Source organism: Emys orbicularis, chromosome 9 (assembly GCF_028017835.1).
Source record: "Emys orbicularis isolate rEmyOrb1 chromosome 9, rEmyOrb1.hap1, whole genome shotgun sequence".
NCBI lineage: Eukaryota > Metazoa > Chordata > Testudines > Emydidae > Emys > Emys orbicularis.
The window spans coordinates 73,154,213-73,174,946 of record NC_088691.1 but is presented as its reverse complement, the minus strand read 5'-3'; the positions used below and the strand labels follow the sequence as shown (position 1 = coordinate 73,174,946).

Genomic DNA, 20,734 nt, shown 5'->3' with positions numbered 1-20,734 from the left:
CCAGCCTCACCCCAGAGCCCGCACCCCCTCCCGCACCCCAACCCCAATTTTGTGAGCATTCATGGCCCGCCATACAATTTCTATTTCCCCGATGTGGCCCTCGGGCCAAAAAGTTTGCCCACCCCTGCTCTACTGCATGAACTAAAAAGACATGGCTCTTGGCTAGGGCTGTAGAGTGGACTCATTAATCTCTCTCTAAGGCTTTGTCTTCACTACCCGCCGATCCGGCGGGTAGCAATCGGTTTTTCGGGGATCGACTTACCACGTCTAGTGAAGACTCGGTAAAATCGATCCCTGATCGCTCTGCCGTCGACTCCGGAAATCCACCTCGGCAGGAGGCGGCAGCGGAGTCGGCGGCAGCGGTCGACTTTCCCGCGTCCTCACCGCTAGGTAAGCCGACCTAAAATACGCAACTTCAGCTACGGTATTCACGTAGCTGAAGTTGCGTATCTTAGGTCGGACCCCCGCTGCAGTGTAGACCTAGCCTAAGTGGTCTCGATGCCACTAAACAGGACAGAACACCACACCCAGGAGGTGTGTGGGTTACACAACCTCACTGTGTCTGCCTTATTGCCCACCTCTTGACCTCCTGAGAGCAGGAGCGTGAAGTGTATTGGGGACTGAGCATGGGCCAGGTACATCTCACAAAAGGCATCTCAGCTGCACTCACGCCAACAACCCCGCCGCCACCTGTGCACAGACAAAAGGCAGGTTGTGCTGGCTCCATTATCTACCCCCACCGCCTCCTCAGCCAGCTCTGCCCCTTCGCTACACTGCCGCACCGGGGGCAGGCGCTGCTCACACCGGCCCTAACCTGTGACAAGGGGCGTGTTCACAGGCTGTTCTCTCTGCGGTGGGTGTCCCGGGGTCCCTCCAGCAGCCCCCAGCCCGCCCCGCTCCCAGCCGCGGCCGGGCGCCCTCTGCCGGGCACTGGGCTGGAAAGAGCCCGGCAGCCCGGCCCCTCCCCGCCCTAGTTCCCGCCCGCACGTTGCTCCGGGAAGCGGCGCCGGGGAGCAGCTGAGAAGCGCCGCGTAGCTGCCGCCTCCGTGTCCTCTGCCGCCGCCGCCGCACAGCGGCCCCGAGACCCGGGTTGCCCCGGCCGCCGCTGCAGCGCCATGCCCCGCGCCGCCCCGCTCCTGCTGCTGCTGCTCAGCCTGGCCCAGCGCCGCGCCTGCCTCTCCGGGCCGGTCAGCGCCGCGTCCCCCGGCCCCGCGGGGGACCCCTGCCTCAGCCAGCCCTGCTGGAACAACGGCACCTGCTCCCCGGCGCCGGCCCGGGGCCCCGCCGCCCCCCGCCGCCTGCCGCTGCCCCAGCCTGCCTACAGCTGCGCCTGCCCCGCCGGGGTCACCGGCACCCATTGCCAGGTAAGGGGGGTAGGGGCTGTGCGGGGAGCTGCCTGCCCGTGCCCCGCCGCCAGCCCCGCCTGGGTGCGCCCCTGCCTGTCCCCCGGGCTGTGCCCTGCGTGTGTCCCTCTCTGCTCATCTCGCGCCCTTGTGTCTGTCCTCCGCTGCCCTTGTGTCTCTGTCGGTCTGTCTGCCTAGCTCTGCCCACCAGGACTCTGTGTCTGGGAGTCTGTCTCTGTCCCGTCTTTCTCTCTCCGGCCCCGGGGTCTGTCTCTGTGTGTCTATCGGCTCATTCATTCGCCCTCTTTAGGTTCATCTGTCCCTATCGCTACCCAGCTGTTTGTATGTCAGGCTGCAGCTCTGTATCACTACTGGACATCAGTGTTTTTGCATTATTAGTTGATTAGTGCAGCAATAATATACTGCCTGTGATAGGTTATGTACTGTCCTCTCCACAGTGGCTATAATTGTCTCAATCCATCTACGTATTATACAGCTGTGTATTATGCGCCTGTCTGTATAGCTGCCTTCTTTTCTCTCATATGTACGTGATACATACATACACCCAGATATCTCCTTGGATGTATGTATATGAATCTGCTGGTCATAACGTTTGTCCTTCTTTCCTTAGCGAAGTGTCCAGATTCTTAGGTGTGGTAACAGCGGTCGGTCAGGGGCAGTACCTAAGCTGCAGTTTCTATCTCCTGCAAAAAACTATCTGCGGACGACGGACGTTAGTCTTTTTTTTTTTTTTTTTAACCCATTAAATATTTAAGGTGGATGCTATTACTCAGAGTAACTGAGCTTGATTATTCTTGGGCAAGTGTTGGGGTTTAGTTCCTAGGCTTGTAAGACTGACATATCAAACCTGGACAATGCTTTTAATCCTACCTGCATAAAAAAAATTGCAAACTTGGTGGGTTAAATTATTAAAAGGTGAATGAAAACGGGTCTGATCTCAGGAAATTAGGCAGCTTTCCAGGATTAGTCAGAATGTTTTAGCATGGATCTCTTTTCTTTTTCTTCAGTTTTCTTTTTGCACTCTGGTGGCATTTTATATATTATTTATTTTAAGATCAAAATGATTGAATTTTTTTTGGAAAATGGGTAGCAAAATTGTACTGAATATACAAAAGACTAATTAAATAGGTTTATGATGGCAATTTGTTTCTAGTGCATGCATTTCCTATCACATTTTGTGTGCCACTTGGTTTCACCTTTATTAAATTCTACAGAAAGATCAAAATGTCAATGTAAGGGTAGAAAAATGTTATCTGGTACATCTAGAATAAAAAAAACTATGGACAATAGGGAATATGAGTAACATCTCTCTAACCTGCTTGGTCATATGCTGATTTAATACATTTTTTTGTTAAAATATTGTAATACTTGGTCTATGAAGACCCAAGTGAATGCTGATCACCATATGAAGAGGTTTTGTTCATAATCCTTGCATTTTGTCTCTAATTAGTAAATTACTTTGATACCACATTAATCTAAAATATGTATTAAATCTCTCCATTTATCCCACCACCTTTTCCCCTTATATGTAAAGAGAAGGGTTTGTTTTGTGGGGTTTAAATGATAGTGATATACTTCCAATGACAACAACTATAATAAAACACAGATTGATTCACATTTCTTTGGGCAACAATTCCTGGTTTACAGGATTTGACACAGAGGTAAACTGTTAATTTTTTTTATTTTCTCGACAGCACACTCCTTAATAGAACTAGCCTGATTTTTGTTTTGTTGTTATATATGTGTTCATTAGGTCACAAAATATCAAATCTGTAGTTTTCCTGTGTGGGTGGAGAGAACAGATTTCTTTTTTAATAAGCCATGAATATCCATGTGTAGGGTTCAATAATGTGCATTGTATGGACGATATTGAAAGTCACAGTGAACTGCAGGCATTTTAGAAAGAAATACTTCTGTGCTTGCCCTAAAATGTCTCACTTGCTTCCTTTTAACAATGAAAGTCAAAATATTACCATTTAATGAGGTTCTGCAAAATCAGAGAGATTAAAGTGGATTAAATAGAATCCCCCCTCTGGCAAATGTTAGCAGTCTTGTTGGTAAGAATTTGACTACTTGCGCTTGGGTTTATTGTGTTTTCCGCTCTAGAGCAGACAAAGTTGCATGTGTGCTGCTGCCTATTGCTGTTATACTTTAGTGTCCGAAATCCATGACTGAAGGATAAATGGCTCTCTTAAATGTTTTGGTAAATTGTAACGCTTACTGGCGTCATAACCTGCAGGAGGTGTATCTGGGGTTTTGGTAGAGGAGAGGAATAAATTTCTTTGTAACCTGAGAAAATAGATAATGAATTCACAAGCATACTTTTTATTAAACAATATGAAAGGGATAATTCTGGGAGTATTGTTTATAAAATGTTTGTTTGAAATATCATTGACTTTTATTTTAACCCATGAAACAATAGTTTTATAAGGGAAACTTTCTAAACAAAAGATAAAAGAAATTCATACCTGTCTATCAGGACTGGAGATGAAGCATAAACATTTTAGTTCATTCTGAAAAGTGATTTAAAAAAAAAAAAACTATAGTTGTAATGAAAGAGAGGACAAATCATCTGCCTAAAGAGAAATTAGTAAAATATTGTATGTGGCTGCATACAAGAAGGTTTCCTACTTTGATTAAAATTAGGATAATGAATAAATATGAATTACAGGAATGGCCAATAGTTCAGATGCCTTTCTTTTTAGCAGTTTAAAAGAAACCCTCACAGGTGAAAACAATATATGTACTCTGTTGATGAACTTTTCGGACTCAAAAGGATTCTAAAACACAAGGAATTTTAATTCCAAAAAGGGGTATGAGAAAACTGGGTGCTTAAATCAGGCAAATTGTTTCAAATTTAAAGCTGCAGCCTCAGGCAGAGGCTTCTCAACTTACTGCTGAGGATGTTATTAAACTATTAAAATGGGGAGAAGGAAATATTAAGAGGGAAAACAAACACAAGTAAGGAATCCAGCTATGTTGAAATAATTAGCCACTAGTAATCTGAAGATGGTAAATTCGCACTGCTGCTATTTGTCATAGAAGTGGAATAATATCTTATCAATGTTTGTTCTCTGAAAACAAATTAAAACATAGCCCTGTTTTGACACATACACTACGTTCTGTAATAAAAAGATTAAGTAAACAGTCCATCTGATTCTACATTACTTTGATGTAAGGAGGAATAGAACTGGGGATCAGAAGAGGACATGCCAACACTCTTCTCTGCACGTGTTGTAAGAGGACTGTGTCACAGCTGGAAAATACCCAGAACTTCCTCAGTAATATATTAGCTGGATCCATTTTTTATGCACTTCACAGTGCTCTTGGTGGAAAGGAAGTGACAAAGAAGTAAATTGGCACATCAGATGCTCTTAAGATATTTTTGAAATCCACAGCTTTTCTATCACCAAGTATAATCTTTCACTTCTGTGGTTTTTTTTGTTTTGTATTGAGGAACCATTTTTCCATAAGATGTGGCGGTTGCTGTGGTAACTATTTTCTATTGAGAGGAAGAAAAAAATCATATCTGTTTGTGCATACATCAGAATTACTTATGGGTACATTTGACATATGCTGTCTAGAAAACTTCTAGTTTTTCTTATTATGTAATATTTTCAGTTTGCACATTTAAGGATGTGTGTTTTCATTACATTCCACTAATGAAGTAGTGACAACTTGTGCGCAGGAGAAAAGGGATTTATACAATTGCTTAAGCATATATCTTTCTCAACTAGTTAATTCTCTGCTTTTGTGTATTGTGAAGAACATGAATGGATGTTCTGCATAAAATTGTGCAAACATTTTTTTTTAATGAATCTGGCTCTTCTGGAAGAGATTGAAACAAACTGAAAATTTTTTAGCTTTATTCTGAAAGAATTTGGTGGCAGAATATTAAATCTAATGAAAATATGATAAAATGTTAAAATTATGTTGGCATACTTCCTTTGTTTCTGCTGTTAAAAACCAAAATATAATGTTTAGCTAAAGAGAAAATTCCATATATTTTTCTTTGATTTAGTATGTCCAAAATCCAATAAAATTATTTTTTTCTTGAAAGGGATAGGTTGTTGCTTGTACTATGTATTCAGTTGGAACATGTTATGTGGAAAGTCATTTGGATTAGGACATAGTTAACTTTAGAGACATAAGAATCAAAACAGTTAAAAAGGGATGAAGGAATTCCATGCTAGGTTTGGATTTTGAAAAATTTTTCTTACATTAATCAATTTTAGCAAAGTCCTGTGACAATTTCAGTAACATATCTTATCTCCTGTAGAAACTATTACTACTTGTTATTATTATTACTTTAAAAGTACCTGACAGTATCTCTTTAATCATTTTTATTTTTTGCCTTTTGCTGGAAAATAAACTATTTTCCTTTCTCCCCAGTTGTCACACAACCCCTCTTCTTTTGTTTCTGGCAATATGGTTTTGCTGTATTCTATATCCATATTTCATAGACCTCTTCAATAATATAATCAAAGCCAGAGAACAAGTATTGTCTTTTGGGTCGTGCTCAGAACTAGCTATCAGCGTTTGAGTTCTGGTCATTGGTTTGCTACTACTCTCTGTTCAGTTTTAGACAAGTCACTTCAGTTATCTTTGCCTTAGTTAACCCATATCTAAAATGGAGATATCATCTCATGTGGGTGATGTTAGTTTTAATTTTTTTAAGTGATTTGGGAGCCTACGACGAGTATACAAATGCTTGTTGCAATAGATATGCTAGTAATTCAAGGGATAGTTGCTTGTGCTCCCCCTGCTGGATAGCTTTCTGCATCTGCAGCAGCAAAAGTTTTCTAAAATCAACTTAATTGTGACTCTGTGAACAATTTATTTATATAAAATGGAATATAAAGAAATATATATCCTGAGTTTGAGTTGGAGACGCTACCGAAAGATTTAAGATTTAAAAGCAACAGATATCTCATCTCTTTAACTCTGCTCTTAAAAATGGTTTTATTGCAAAAGATATCTTAACCAAAGACAAGATTCTTAAAAACAAAACAAAACATAACCTTTAAAGTATCCTGAGACAATAGATTCTTTCCATTTGATTAAAAATTCATAGAGGCTTGGAAGTTCGTAATAGAAGTGTCCCAGCAAGTCATCCTTTCCATCCCTTTGTCACTATGGGATTTTTACTTCTAGTACATTTCCTAAAGTTTTGTCTGGTTTTATAAGTCCTAAGTAATATGGTTTCCATCTCTTCCTTTGGGAGACTCTCTCATATGCTAATACATCTTGCTTGAGTTTTCTTGACATTTCAGTCTAATTTTTTTCTTAATTCCTTCCTGTTAGTTGTTACCTCTATGTACCACATTAAATAATTCCTATCCCCTCTTGACAGTAATGCTCTTCAAACATTTGTAGATTGTTATATTCCTTCCTAGCAAACTCTACTCGCTGTTCTGCGCCAGCGCCATCCTCTTCTCCTCTGAGAACCCCCCCAGAATCTCCACTTGCACAGGTCTCTCCAGCTCATCTCCTAGGGCTCTCCAGATGCCACATCTCCTCTTTCCTTGTGACCTGCTCCAGATGCAGCTTCTGAACCTCCTTGTCAGACAGAGCCTCTCACAACCAGAACTTTTTCAGCTTTCCCAGGGAGCACCGCTCAGGAGCCAGTGCCCCGTGTTGGGACTGAGGAATCCTGTTCTATTTGCAGGGAACCCAGTGCATAGGCGGTACCTTCCCCTGAGACGTCCTATCCCCTTCCTGACCCTTGTGCCCCTGGACATGGGGCTTTGCCTGCTTAGCTGGCCATGTATGTGGGTGGTGGGGTGGCTTAGAAAATGAAATGTCAAGAGATAGACTAGCCTTAGCCACCCTCTGCCTATGGTCATACTAATGCCTCTATGCAAATACATTTTATTTACTGGCTGCGCTACACAGCCCTGAGTGTCTCGACATCCTTCAGTCTGTTCTGCTAGAAGATTTAAGATTTACTTTACCTTCACATCAGTGCCCTTATATATTCCATTCCTCTCTTGCTCCTGCTAGGAGGTGACATCCTCGATAAAAAGTTTTTAAGGAGTTGTTTTAGGCCTGTGCTCACAATGGACACATCACAATATTAAAAAAAAGTTTTTTGGCCATTCCCAATTTTTTAATTGTTTGATGGTATTTTCTTAGGTTTCTAGGCAGTTACTGAAGGTGTTCATGTTGCATTCATATGGCTACTCCATCTGTTGTTTTTTTTTTATCTATGCATAAGAGTAGACTGTACAATTAGATAACATCTTCAGTTTTGTTGTAAGACTGACTATTGGCTCTCCGTGCATTCTCCAGCGTAGCATAGGTTCCTGAGATCTTGTACCAGTTCCTGGTGAACAACAGCACTATTAACTCATACAGTCTTTCAAAATGCCAGACCATAAGTATTAACATCGATTTTTGTGGAGTTTTGTTCCTAGATGTGTTGTTCATTGGTACTTTTCTTTCCTTTTTGTTTCTTTGGCGGAGATCCTTTTTAGACCATTTCCAGGTGGTGTTTTAAGTGTGTCACTGTCACTTTTATGTATTTCAAAAACCATTGAATACTAACGTTGTGCAATTATTAAACAGCCTAGCTCTCCCAAACTGTTGGATAGTGTTTCAGCCCATGTGTTACCCAGTTGATGGCTGGATGGTTTGAATACTATTGGGGACAGACCACTGAACTCTGGGTTCAAGTTTCACAGCACTCTTATGTTGACTTTGCCATCATGCTAATTTGTGACGATTTTATAGTGGTTTAGTTTTTTATTAGACTTGCCAAATATATTTCACAAGGCACGGGTATGGGTGGTATTGTTATGTGTAAAATTAACAAGATTATTTGAGAACTTGTTTTGTAATTCTTTAGGTGCAAATTCTGCTCTTCTGTTATGGAGAATTGGAGGTACCTGCCTGCAGTGAAACTGGTGCATTTTCGGCAGTGTTGAGGGGACAGGATATAGGGAGCACTTGCACAGAGTAAACAAATTATCCCCCACCCCACATACACAATTCTTTCAGTTATGGTAACCTTAGATATTCCTTGTAGTTGTAGTGGGATTTTTTAAAGTTGGTATTGTCCCTTGAGGAATTGTGGTACTACTGTAAAAATTGCCATATGAGAAAGAGGATTGTATCTCAGCAGTTCCAAATGTTTGCAATAAATTATCTAATTCAGTTGTTCTCAATTCCTATAAAGGAAGGCTAAAATTATTTAAGGACCAAATGTTATGTCTGAGCTGTACAAATGGGTATTATGATCAATTTGACAGTTTTTATATACTAACAACTAAAAAACCTTCACTATCTCTGTTTCAAGCTACTCAAATAGCCCATTGAAATCTATTCAAAACACTTCTTTGAATCATATGCAGGTCATTACACAATGAAATTATTTGGCTTCCAAGAATTGTATGATATAAAGAGAAATTGAAGATGTTGCATTGGCTTACGTTTCTGTAATTAAAGATGCTGAAGAAACTTGCCAAAAGTTTTGAGGTAACTGAATAATTGCAGAATATAGCGATGCTAAATTATTTCATATGTTCTTGTTCATCACAATTTTCCATTTTCATATGCTTTGATCTGAGAGAATTGCCTTACTTCTCTGTATATGGGAATGATTTCTGATTATTTGTAAACCAGTATTTTGTTTTCCTTTGAAATATGTATCAATACCTAATACTTTATGGCTTCGTTGAGCACTCCAAGGTCAAGATATAGTCAGATGTTTTCTAGCTTTTTTTAAACAGTGTTCTAGCATCGTCCACGTTTTGCTTAATAAATAGGAACTGGTTGCTTTCTTAAACATATGGGAAAAAAAACATCAAAAAAATGACAAGTTCTGGTAGTAATATTACAGCTTTGTGGGTGCACTGTGAGCAGGAGACCATCAACTTCAGAGGAAGGTTTAAGAAACCCTGTAGTAAGCAGATGTGGGATAATCTGCCCTCTAGGGGAGTCTCCTCCTAACCCATAATAGTCAGAGATTGACTAAAAACTTTAAGAATGAGATTTGACAGTTATTTTAATTTTTCTTTTTGTATTTATTTTTAACTCTCTGTATTTTTGTTGATCCTATAAATGTTGAGCCTCTCTTTGAATCCTGGTCATTTTTTGGCTTCAAGAATATCATGTGGCAATAAGTTCCATTGTCGAATTATATATTATGTGAAAATATTTTGTTTTATACGTTTTGCATTTGCTATCTTTCAATTTCATTACAAGTCCCCTTGATCTTGTATTATGTGATGGGGAGAGTGGCAGTTCCCAGTCTACGTTCTCTGTACCATTCGTTATTTTTTATATTGTTATCAGGTCCCTTCTTTAAAGTAAACAATCCCAATATTTTCATAGGAGAATTTTCCCAAAACCTAATCAGTCTTGTCACTCTTCTGCGATATTCTTTTTGAGATGAAGTAACCAATATTGAAAACAATTTTCCAGGGGAGGGTGGACAGTTGATTCATGTAATGGCATTATAGTATTTTCTGTATTATTCTCCATCCCATTCCTTATGCACGCTAACATTGTATCTGCTTTTTTGAGCAGAAGTCTCCATTGAGCTATCCACAATGATAGCTGAGTTGATACAGATATTTTAGAACCCAGCAACCTAGTTGGAGAGCATTGGTAATAGAAGCCTCTGGTTTTGGATCAGTTATACCAAAATGAAAGCCATTACATATAGATAGAAAAATGCTGCATTTGGGAAGGTTGTGGTTCCTTGTCCTAAAACCTCTTCTAATGGCAGTGTAGTGTATAAGTACATTCAACCTGTTAGGACTTACTCTTCTACTAGTAGATTTTCTACTAATTCTACACCTTACAGAAGGTAAAATAACTTTATTCAATGTTCTATCTCCCTAACTACTGTACTTGTCAATTTACATTGTACAGATATAACGTAAAAATTGAAAAAAGTGCCCTATGGTAGGAAACTCATATCATATAGCTCTCCAACATGAGCAAGATTAAGCATAAATCATAAATTATATTACTAAAAGAAAACTGTGTGATATACTTCTTGAACAAGCTATTCCATAACAGTATAAGAGCACAGAAAATGCAAATCACATCAAAGTCTATGTCGTGCTGTCTAGAGTGGCTCATGATTGTGAATGCCTACCTCAGTACAGACTGTCAAAAACAGGGCCAATACCCCAACTGGTGGTGTATTGTATAATTAGATTTCACCAAGCTAGCAACAAATGTGAACTCCTGTATCACTATACCAGTCTTACCCAGGGCCGCCGAGAGCGGGTTTGGGCCCCGGTGAAAATTTTTTTTCGGGCCCCCCAGCAAGGGCGGACCGGCTAAACAGGGCCGACGAGAGGGGGGGAAGCCAGGCCCCGGTAATTTGTACCAGCTTCCGCCCCTCTCGTCGGCCCTGGTCTTACCATGGGGTTTCAGTCAGTCCCCTTACATCCTCCAGTCTATCTTGCCACCCAGACAAACTGGACTTAGGCCAGGTCTACACTAACCCCCTAATTCGAACTAAGGTACGCAACTTCAGCTACGTGAATAACGTAGCTGAAGTTCGAAGTACCTTAGTTTGAACTTACCTCGGTCCACACGTGGCAGGCAGGCTCCCCCGTCGACTCCGCGGTACTCCTCTCGTCTAGCTGGAGTACCGCAGTCGACGGCGAGCACTTCCTGGTTCGACTTATCGCGTCCAGACAAGACGCGATAAGTCGAACCCAGAAGTTCAATCGCTCGCCGCCGAACTACCGGGTAAGTGTAGACCTACCCTTAGTGATCAATGGTTACTTACACATAAAATCACACCACATTGAGGTTGCTCCTAGTCCTAAGAAACCAGTCACTTACCCCAGATCAATTGGTACCCTAGAATTTACACCAAAGACGAGGCTTGTAGACAGTCCTGCAATGAACTAGCTAAAGGTTTATTAACTAGGAAAAGGAATAAGAGAGTTAGTTATTTACAGGGTAAAGCAAGCAAACATATGCACACAAATGAGTTATCTAAATCCCTAAGAATGACAGAGTTGGAGTGATCTGTCAATTCTAAGTGTCTTTCAGGGAGGACCCAGGAGGCAGCCCCGGGGGATCTCTGGCTTCAGTTTAGAGTCTCTGGCCTTGTCAGAGTTCATACAGCCAAAAAGATTGATATTTTTCCTGTGACCTTGTTTTATTTCCTTCATTCAGCTTCCAAGTCCACAGGATGAGCTTTCTTGCACATAGCATTTCCAAGGTGTGATAGGGCCATTAACTAATCCTTTATATCTCAATATTCTTTGATGGCCCATCTGATTTTGATAGTCCTTCAGGGTGGGTGAGGGGGATGATTCCCGTGCCTGAGTTCACAAGCAAACATTTTCTAAGTTCTTATAAAGCAAAAAGTACCTATTTTCTTATAGCATGGAATATGGACATTACCAGTGAGATTAATGCATGCAGCAATTTACAAGTGTTTCATAGAGTTTAAACATGAAATACATTCTTATAAGACTAATATCTATTTTGAGCAAAACTAACATACAGATGAACTGGTCTGGTCTCCAGCTATGAGTTTGTTAGTTCTTAACTTATGTCTGCAGCTTGGGCAAGAGCTGTGTACATTAGGAAAAGTAATGCCTCCTTTGCTTTGAATCCATTTCTTCCACCGGTCAAGTGCAGTCTTTTATCCAGAAACACTCTTGCACATAAAAGATACCCATGTAGCCGCGCTCTACATCTGGCTCATATTTTTCTTTAGCTCTCCCTTACAGTAATAAATGCCTTCTGATGTAAAATAAAAACAGGACTGTTAGCCTGAAGGAATAGCTGTGAGCTCTGTGGAAAGTTCAAGACTAGGATTCTGTTCTTGGCTTTGCCACTGACTTGGTGTGGGATATTGAGCAATATCCTTTACTTACTGTGTCACGGTATTTCCATTTACAGATGGGGGGAAAAAACCCTATCCTCACCGGAGTGTTGTGAGAACTAATTCTTTAATGTTTGTAAAGAGCTTCAAGAAACTTGGAAGAAACTATATAAAGGTGAATTGTATTCATTATTTTGAAATGGTAGATTCTGAATTGTCAGTTTCTGATATCAATAATTGCCATTTCTAGTGTATCGTGGGGTAAAGGATACCTGGGCCAACTGCACAACGTAACTGGATTGATTTTACAGGAAATAAAATTACTAATCTCCAGTTTCTTCATAATGCATTGCAAAAATAATAACTTGTACATTAAACGATTTGAATACTTCATAGGGCTGGTTGTTAGGTGCAGCAGGGGTCTGAGATACAGTTTGATTCTCAAGTGTTTGCTGTTTTTTGGTCAGCGTCTCAGTTGCCAGCATTAGGTTGTGATCTCAGTCTGTTGAGAAATTGGCATAGCTCCAGCAGGTGCTTTGCGGGTGACCATTACTGACCTGTCTGTTTACCTATGTGCCCTCCCCAGCTCTGGTGTCAAGTTGACCAGATGTGCCCACCCCCATTTAAAAGCTGCTGCTGGGCCAGATTTTGCCTATTTGCTCCTGGATTTGAATATATCACAATTGCGGTGATATTACTCCAGAAGCCCTACACCATGCCGCAAACAGTCACTTGGAGCTGTGCTGAGACTCTGAATCTCATCGCCATATGGGAGAAGAATTGGTGCAGGAAGCTTTTTGTAGCCAGCCACCTCAATAAAGGTCTGTTTGTGGATGTTGCTAAGCAGATGCCCATGAAGGCCACAACTGGGATGCCAGCCAGTGCCGGATAAAGAGCAGGGATTGCCAGGAAATAATCCCATCAGGCGACATGTAACCGTTTTTTTTGTTTTGTTTTTTGTTTTTGAAGAGCTGGATAGTATTTCACACAATTACACAACCACCAAACCCAGGAAGGTTGTGGCACCTGCTGTCTGCTTCCTTCACCCACCCAGTTCCCAAGGACAAACAGCAAGACTCACCAGGGGATGAGCACAAGGAGGCCTGTGAAGAGATCTCCCCAGAAAACCAGGATCTCTTTTTGTGAATAAGGACCCTGACGCTGGTTAGGAAGTATGCAAGCTTGATTCCTATCCTGCCATAGCTGAGCCCGGTTCCCAGGCAGCAACCCAGGCCAGCGCTGAGGAGGCAGATCCTATGGAGGGAACCTCGGCATGTAATTATCATTACAATTAGTTGTTGTGCTATACTGCAGTGCTAGCTTCTGTTCCTGGTGCCTGACGGCTGCCACCATTTTAAGAGGATATGAGCAGTAGCCTTTCTAAGTCTCCAGCTCCTATTTCCCTCCCTCCTTTGGCCCATGCTCTCTGATCAGTTCCCTGTATACATTTCCAAAATGGCAGACAATTGGCCCCTGTTTCTTCCAAAGCCCTGACTATTGACTGTTTTTAGGCCCAATATGAAGGGCACCTGCCCATCTAAATATTTTCCTTTCCCCTCCCGTCATCTGTTCTGGCTAGTGAATGCCCCCACAGTCCCGTTTTCCAACTCAAAATGGTAGCCAGCAGCATGGCGCAGCTGTGGCCTTTACCTCACCCCTTCTCTGGTGTCAGATTCAAGTAATGAAAACATTCATTTCTGCAAAATGCAACAGTTAATTGAGACAGTGGTTACAGGAAAAGAAGTTTGGTTAGGATTCTTAGCTTGCAGGAGGCAGACGTGGACATTGCATGCCCACAAAGACTACAGCTCCCTGTTGAGGTATAAAAACATGCATTCTTGCAGAGAAGGGGCTTTTTACCTTAGGGATAGCAAGGCTTATATAGAAAAAGGCTCGGTACAATGAATGATTCATGCAATAATTACAGAACCCTATCTGTTTTTCTCTACACTTTCACAGTGTCTGTAGGGGAGATAAAGCAGAATCTAACGATAAGAAATTGCTCTATTTTTGTCCAGCCATTATGGGGGATAGCTGCATGGTATTCCCCCGATATAGCTCGCAGCTCCCTTGTACTTCTGTGTGAACCATCTTTGTGAAGAACGTCACAGTATATCTTGCTGGTCTGTTCTTTGCCTTTCTGAATAAGGCCATTCTTTGCCTCCTAGTCACCCACTTCACTATAACATTATTCAGAGTCAGGACAGCTTAAAGGGGATGTAGAAGGGATTACTATCCAGCTTGACCCCATATACCCCCCCGCTAGCCCCTCTGACATCATATAAGCAACTCCAAGGTGCAGCAAAACTACAAAACCAAGCTGAGAACAATCCCCCTCCCCCAAATCTTCAAGGCACAATGGCAAAGTAAAACAGCATATTTTGCACAGACAAAAATCCCAATGCAGCCAGTCCTCCTCCTTCACCACTTACCATGTCTGAGGTTCCCCCAAGACTGGGAAGAATCTCAGGGAAGTAAAATCAGAAATACTTTTAAAAATGCTATCGCAGGCTCTTTAGAATATGAACAGTAACCGCTTGTGTCTTCTTTAATATTCCTGCAACCATGGCACTTGCAGCAGCCAGATCTTTAAGGACAGGGCCTTTATCAACATCTGAGTGGCTGGCTAACTTGAGGGGGAGAAAATGAAAAACTTGTGATGAAATGTTCACAGACTTCACTGCAGAGTCCCACAAATCCCTGAAAAGAATGGAGAGGTAGAGGCAGTATTTGAAGATGGAGAGGAAAAGAGATAAGATCTCAGCAGTTGCCAGAGTAGTATTGACGTCGGAAAAGACAGTATTGGAGAAAACAGGGAGATGCATAGACAACTCCTGGAGGCAATACAAAGCCAGAATGCCCTGTTGCAGCATATGTTACTGTTACACCAGCTGCTAATGGCTTATAAATCAGCACCCAGACATGTTGCGCAACCCCTGGACAATACAGGCTAATGGGAACAACACCAACTCCTCCCTGTTATACACTTGCAGCAGGGCTCCAGAGCCATTCCCTTCACAGGCGCAAGCTCACAGCATTGAGAACAGTTGCACCTGGGAGCCCAGCTCTTTTGAGCCCTTTAATGTTCCTGGTTAACTTCAAGCCTTGACACTCAACACCAGAAGGGCCACAAACAGATGAGGCAGAGGCATGATGTATACTCACCTGTGACTTTAAGCTCCCCTCTTGCCTCCTTGAGTTGTGCACTGCCTTGCACTGTTGCACTTTGATTTTTGTTGTTTTGCTATTGTTTTAATGAAAGGTATGTTTGTAGTTGTTACATAATAGATTGCTGTTTAATAATAAAAACCTTGAAAATTTCATTCATAAGGAGTCTACAATTCATTTTACACAGAAAATCATTAAGTATGAAATAATTCATGAGGTTTTACAAAGATGTCTAAGCAAAGACACAAGAGAAAATAAGGATTGCCCCAACGTTGTATTTCTACCACCTGTAAATAACACAGAACTGCTCACAATCCATTCCCCTTCTCACCCTCCATGGGTTAATATCTAGATATACAGCTGCACAATTTCAGGCCTGACAGTCAAAATAAGAGCAATAGGCATTACTGATAATATTACCCCAGGAGTTTCCATTTTCAAACAACTGAGCAAGTCTCTGCATTTGAGGCTCCCACCTAGTGTCAAGGCTTTCTTGCTTATTCTTACAAATATTGTACAAAATACAACATGCTGCTATAATCTTTGGCTTGTTATTTTTCTGTTGCTTCCAATCTGTTCTACAAACAGTATCCCCTTCCTTTCAAATGGCCAAATACTCACTCCATTACCATTTTGCAGCTACTGAGGTGGTGGTTAAACAATTCCTGCCTTGTGTCCAAGCAGCCCGTGAACAGCTTAATTAAACAGGGAAGCAGAGGATAAGCCAGGTCTCCCAGGATAACCAGTGCAATCTCCACACCATAAATGAACATAGTGTTTCTGGGGGGAAACCAGTCATTTCTCCATAAAGGTAAATAGAGCTGAGTTCTGATAGATTCTAGCATCGTGAACCCTTCCAGACCACATGGCATTTATGTCTGTAAAGCTGCCACTGTGGTCAACCAGCACTCAGCACACCTAGGAGAAATACCCATTTCTGTTTATAAAGTTCAAGCCCTGATGGGGGGGGGGAAGCAAATAATAGATACATGGATCCAAGGAATTGTCCCAATACAGTTTGGGAACCCCTTGCATGCAAAGCCATCAATAATCTCCTAAGCATTACCAAGCTTTATAACTTGATGCAACAGTACCATTTCCATGGCATCACAGACCTGCATAACAATGGCCCCAAAAGTCAGTTTCCCCACAGTGAATTGTTTGGACCAGTAGCATTTGGGGGTGGCCAGCTTTCTAGATAACAATGATGACGTGCACCTATGGGAGCCGGGGGCACCTCATATTAGTAGGTTGCTGCTGCAGCTCTGTAGTTAGTTCAGCACATATCTTAAAAAAATTTGCTTTCCCTATCATGAAATTCTCTTGACACTGTTGGTTGTCCCAGGTGTTCAGAGCGATCCTTTTCCACCTCTCTACGCTGGTTTCCCGAGACCAGAAATGGCACTGCACAGTTTAAAGCTGTTCCAGAAACTGTTCTTATACTATCAGTTGCTCTGTGTTTTCCTTCTCATCCTTCTTCCTCCACTGCTGAAGCTCCTGCCGCTTCGGGACATCTGCTCAGTGGTGCAGTGGATGGAATCCAAAGCCAAATTCATCTGGCTATAGGTGCTGAAATACAGCCCCAGCAGCCTCTGCATAATCATGATTGCCAGCATAGCTACAGAGCACTGTTGGGTCCATGCTGGCCAACAGCAATTTGAAAATAATGTTAGCCCACCCCAGAAAGGAAGTATGGGTTGGAGACAGCAGAGACATGGGACTTCTTAAATTTTTTTTTAACCTGCCTGGTGTTTGCCATGCATAGTGAGAAAAATTCCAGAATGCGCACTGCTTGGCAGCAAAGCAAAGGACCATGGGATGTCTTCCAAGAAGTATTACACAGCAAGCTGCTGCTGTGTTTGCCCACTGTGCAAATTGAAAGATCGTATAGGCATCTTAATGCAGCTTGCATATTGTGTGTTACCTGATGTGCATCAAAAAGATATGGATTAACCCCCGACCAGACAAGCCCTTTGTTTAAAAATAATGGAAATGGACAAATGACCTTTATTTAGGCTTTTTTGATGGCCTTAAAATGTGATATTTCCTAATCTTGTTCCGGGATGTAACTTTAAAGCAGCATATAGATGCAACTAGTCTAGTTACTTGTTAAATAAGTCATCTCATTATCTAGGAATACTGAAGTTTTCTTTTTTCTGTGCTACATTTGGAAATCAATAGCTATTTTCTTAACCATTTAAAATCATTAGGCCTTATGATTCTTTGGGTGCCTAGTTTAATACTGAATTTTTCCTTTATTTGTTTTCTTTATGTCAATAAGCATTTTAAGCTTCCTATAACCTGCATTTTCACAACTTCTACCTATAAAATAACTCTATGGATAGATTTCAGAGTAGCAGCCGTGTTAGTCTGTATCCGCAAAAATAACAGGAGTACTTGTGGCACCTTAGAGACTAACAAATTTATTAGAGCATAAGCTTTCGTGGGCTACAACCCACTTCTTCGGATGCATATAGAGTGAACCATATATTGAGGAGATATATATATATACACACACATACAGAGAGCATGAACAGGTGGGAGTTGTCTTACCAACTCTGAGAGGCCAATTAAGTAAGAGAAAAAAAACTTTTGAAGTGATAATCAAGATGGCTCAGTACAGACAGTTTGATAAGAAGCAAGTGTGAAAATACTTACAAGGGGAGATAGATTCAATGTTTGTAATGGCTCAGCCATTCCCAATCCCTATTTAGCCCTGAGTTGATTGTGTCTAGTTTGCATATCAATTCCAGCTCAGCAGTCTCTCTTTGGAGTCTGTTTTTGAAGTTTTTCTGTTTTAAGATAGCCACCCGCAGGTCTGCCAAAGAATGGCCAGACAGGTTAAAGTGTTCTCCCACTGGTTTTTGAGTATTATGATTCCTGATGTCAGATTTGTGTCCATTAATTCTTTTGCGTAGAGACTGTCCGGTTTGGCCAATGTACATGGCAGAGGGGCATTGCTGGCACATGATGGCATATATCACATTGGTAGATGTGCAGGTGAACGAGCCACCGATGGTATGGCTGATGTGATTAGGCCCTATGATGGTGTCACTTGAATAGATATGTGGACAGAGTTGGCATCGGGCTTTGTTACAAGGATAGGTTCCTGGGTCAGTGTTTTTGTTCAGTGATGTGTGGTTGCTGGTGAGTATTTGCTTTAGGTTGGGGGGTTGTCTGTAAGCGAGGACAGGTCTGTCTCCCAAGATCTGTGAGAGTAAAGGATCATCTTTCAGGATAGGTTGTAGATCTCTGATGATGCGCTGGAGAGGTTTTAGTTGGGGGCTGAAGGTGACAGCTAGTGGTGTTCTGTTATTTTCTTTGTTGGCCCTGTCTTGTAGGAGGTGACTTCTGGGTACTCGTCTGGCTCTGTCAATCTGTTTTTTCACTTCAGCAGGTGGGTATTGTAGTTTTAAGAATGCTTGATAGAGATCTTGTAGGTGCTTGTCTCTATCTGAGGGATTGGAGCAAATGCGGTTATATCTTAGAGCTTGGCTGTAGACAATGGATCGTGTGGTGTGTCCTGGATGGAAGCTGGAGGCATGTAGGTAAGTGTAGCGGTCAGTAGGTTTCCGGTACAGGGTGGTATTTATGTGACCATCGCTTATTAACACAGTAGTGTCCAGGAAATGGACCGCTTGTGTGGATTGATCTAGGCTGAGGTTGATGGTGGGATGGAAATTATTGAAATCATGGTGGAATTCCTCAAGGGCTTCTTTTCCATGGGTCCAGATGATGAAGATGTCATCAATGTAGCGCAAGTAGAGTAGGGGCGTTAGGGGACGAGAGCTAAGGAAGCGTTGTTCTAAGTCAGCCATAAAAATGTTGGCATACTGCGGGGCCATGCGGGTACCCATAGCAGTGCCGCTGACTTGAAGGTATATATTGTCCCCAAATGTGAAATAGTTGTGGGTGAGGACAAAGTCACAGAGTTCAGCCACTGTTGAATAAAGCAGCACTTCAACAATTAAGTAGTCTAGCAATTCATTCAGTTGGCAAGGTAGACAAAGGCCAGTAGCCTTCTGATTAATTTAGTTTTGTAATGTTCTTTTCCACTGGAAATACACATAATAGCTCAGTAATCATTTTTTAAAAGAGTTTAATAGTGATGATATGTTTATGAATAAGATCAATAAGAGCGAATTAGATAAGACCAAGAGGATTGACTTGGACTGTGAAAATAAGGTGATTTTGAGTTACGGACTCCAGTGATTTCAGAGACTTTGCTGTAAGTATCTGATGTATTGGTCACAAGAGGAACCAAATTGCCAGTTTAATTGAGAAGATTGTCAAGCAACTTCAAGAACAAGGCAAGGTGAAATAGAAGGCATATTCTGTACTTAAAGGCTTTTCTTTATAGTAACAACCCATCTTTCCTGTGTAGATTACTACTTCTTGGTCCTTTCTACTAGAAAATTCAGAAGAGCCTAACAAAGATGAAATTCAGTGTTGACAAATGCAAATTGGAAGGAATAGTTTGGATCACATTTGCATGTTCTAATGAATTGTATGGACTCAGGAAAAAGATTCACATGTCGTCATTGTATGGCTTGTTGAAAACATATTACTATGCAGTGGTGCTCAAAAAACCCCAAATGATGATATGAATTATAAATAATAATACAGAAAGTGTTTAAAATATAACACCATTGTATGAATCGATAGCATACTGTCCCCTGAAATTCACTTTTGGTCACCTTCTCTTTAATTAAAAAAAAAAAAAGGGGTGGGGTGGGGCAGAAATAAAACGAGTCCAGAGATGGGCAGCAGAAATGGTTGGAAGCATGCAAGGGATTCCATATAAGGAGAGACTGGAAGGAATGAACAGTCTAGTTTCGAGAGGAAATGAATAAGAGGGTACCTAATAAAGGTGCAAAATAATGAATGGTAACAAGAAGTCAAATCAAATGTTTTTATTTACCCACTCATAATACAAGAACAATGAAATTGTAAGATGATAAATGGAAAACTGAAAAGGAAATATTTTTTGTTTTTAACTTAATGTAAAATGAGCTTGTGGAATTCACTCCCACAAGAAGTTACTGAGTCCAAAAGGTTAGCAGGATTCAAGGAAGAACTAGACTTTAATATGGATAATGAGAACATTTGCAGTTTCATTAAATAGGACAGTTGGAAGGAAGAAGAAAAAAAGAGAGAGACATAACTACATGCTTCAGGACATAAGTCACTTGATAGGCCTAGGGAAAATATTGCTGTATTGGCAAGTTTTCCCATAATTGTCTGCTACAAGGTTTCTTGCACCTGCTTCTAAAATATCTGGCAGTGTGTCCTGTCAGAGACCGCACAGTGAAGTACACCTCTACCCCGATATAACGTGACCCGATATAACACGAATTTGAATATAACGCGGTAAAGCAGTGCTCTGGGGGGAGGGGGC

The 20,734-nt window shown here is 41.4% G+C and overlaps 1 protein-coding gene across 1 annotated transcript in view; it reads left to right on the top strand.

Annotated features, from left to right (window-relative positions):
- Positions 1–1,115: 1,115 nt before the first annotated feature.
- Positions 1,116–20,734, top strand: part of DNER (delta/notch like EGF repeat containing) — a 277,948-nt gene continuing 258,329 nt past the window's right edge. Inside the window, exon 1 of the mRNA XM_065411069.1 lies at positions 1,116–1,364. Within this exon, the coding sequence (XP_065267141.1) occupies positions 1,116–1,364 (249 nt within the window). The remainder of the gene's footprint in view (positions 1,365–20,734) is intronic.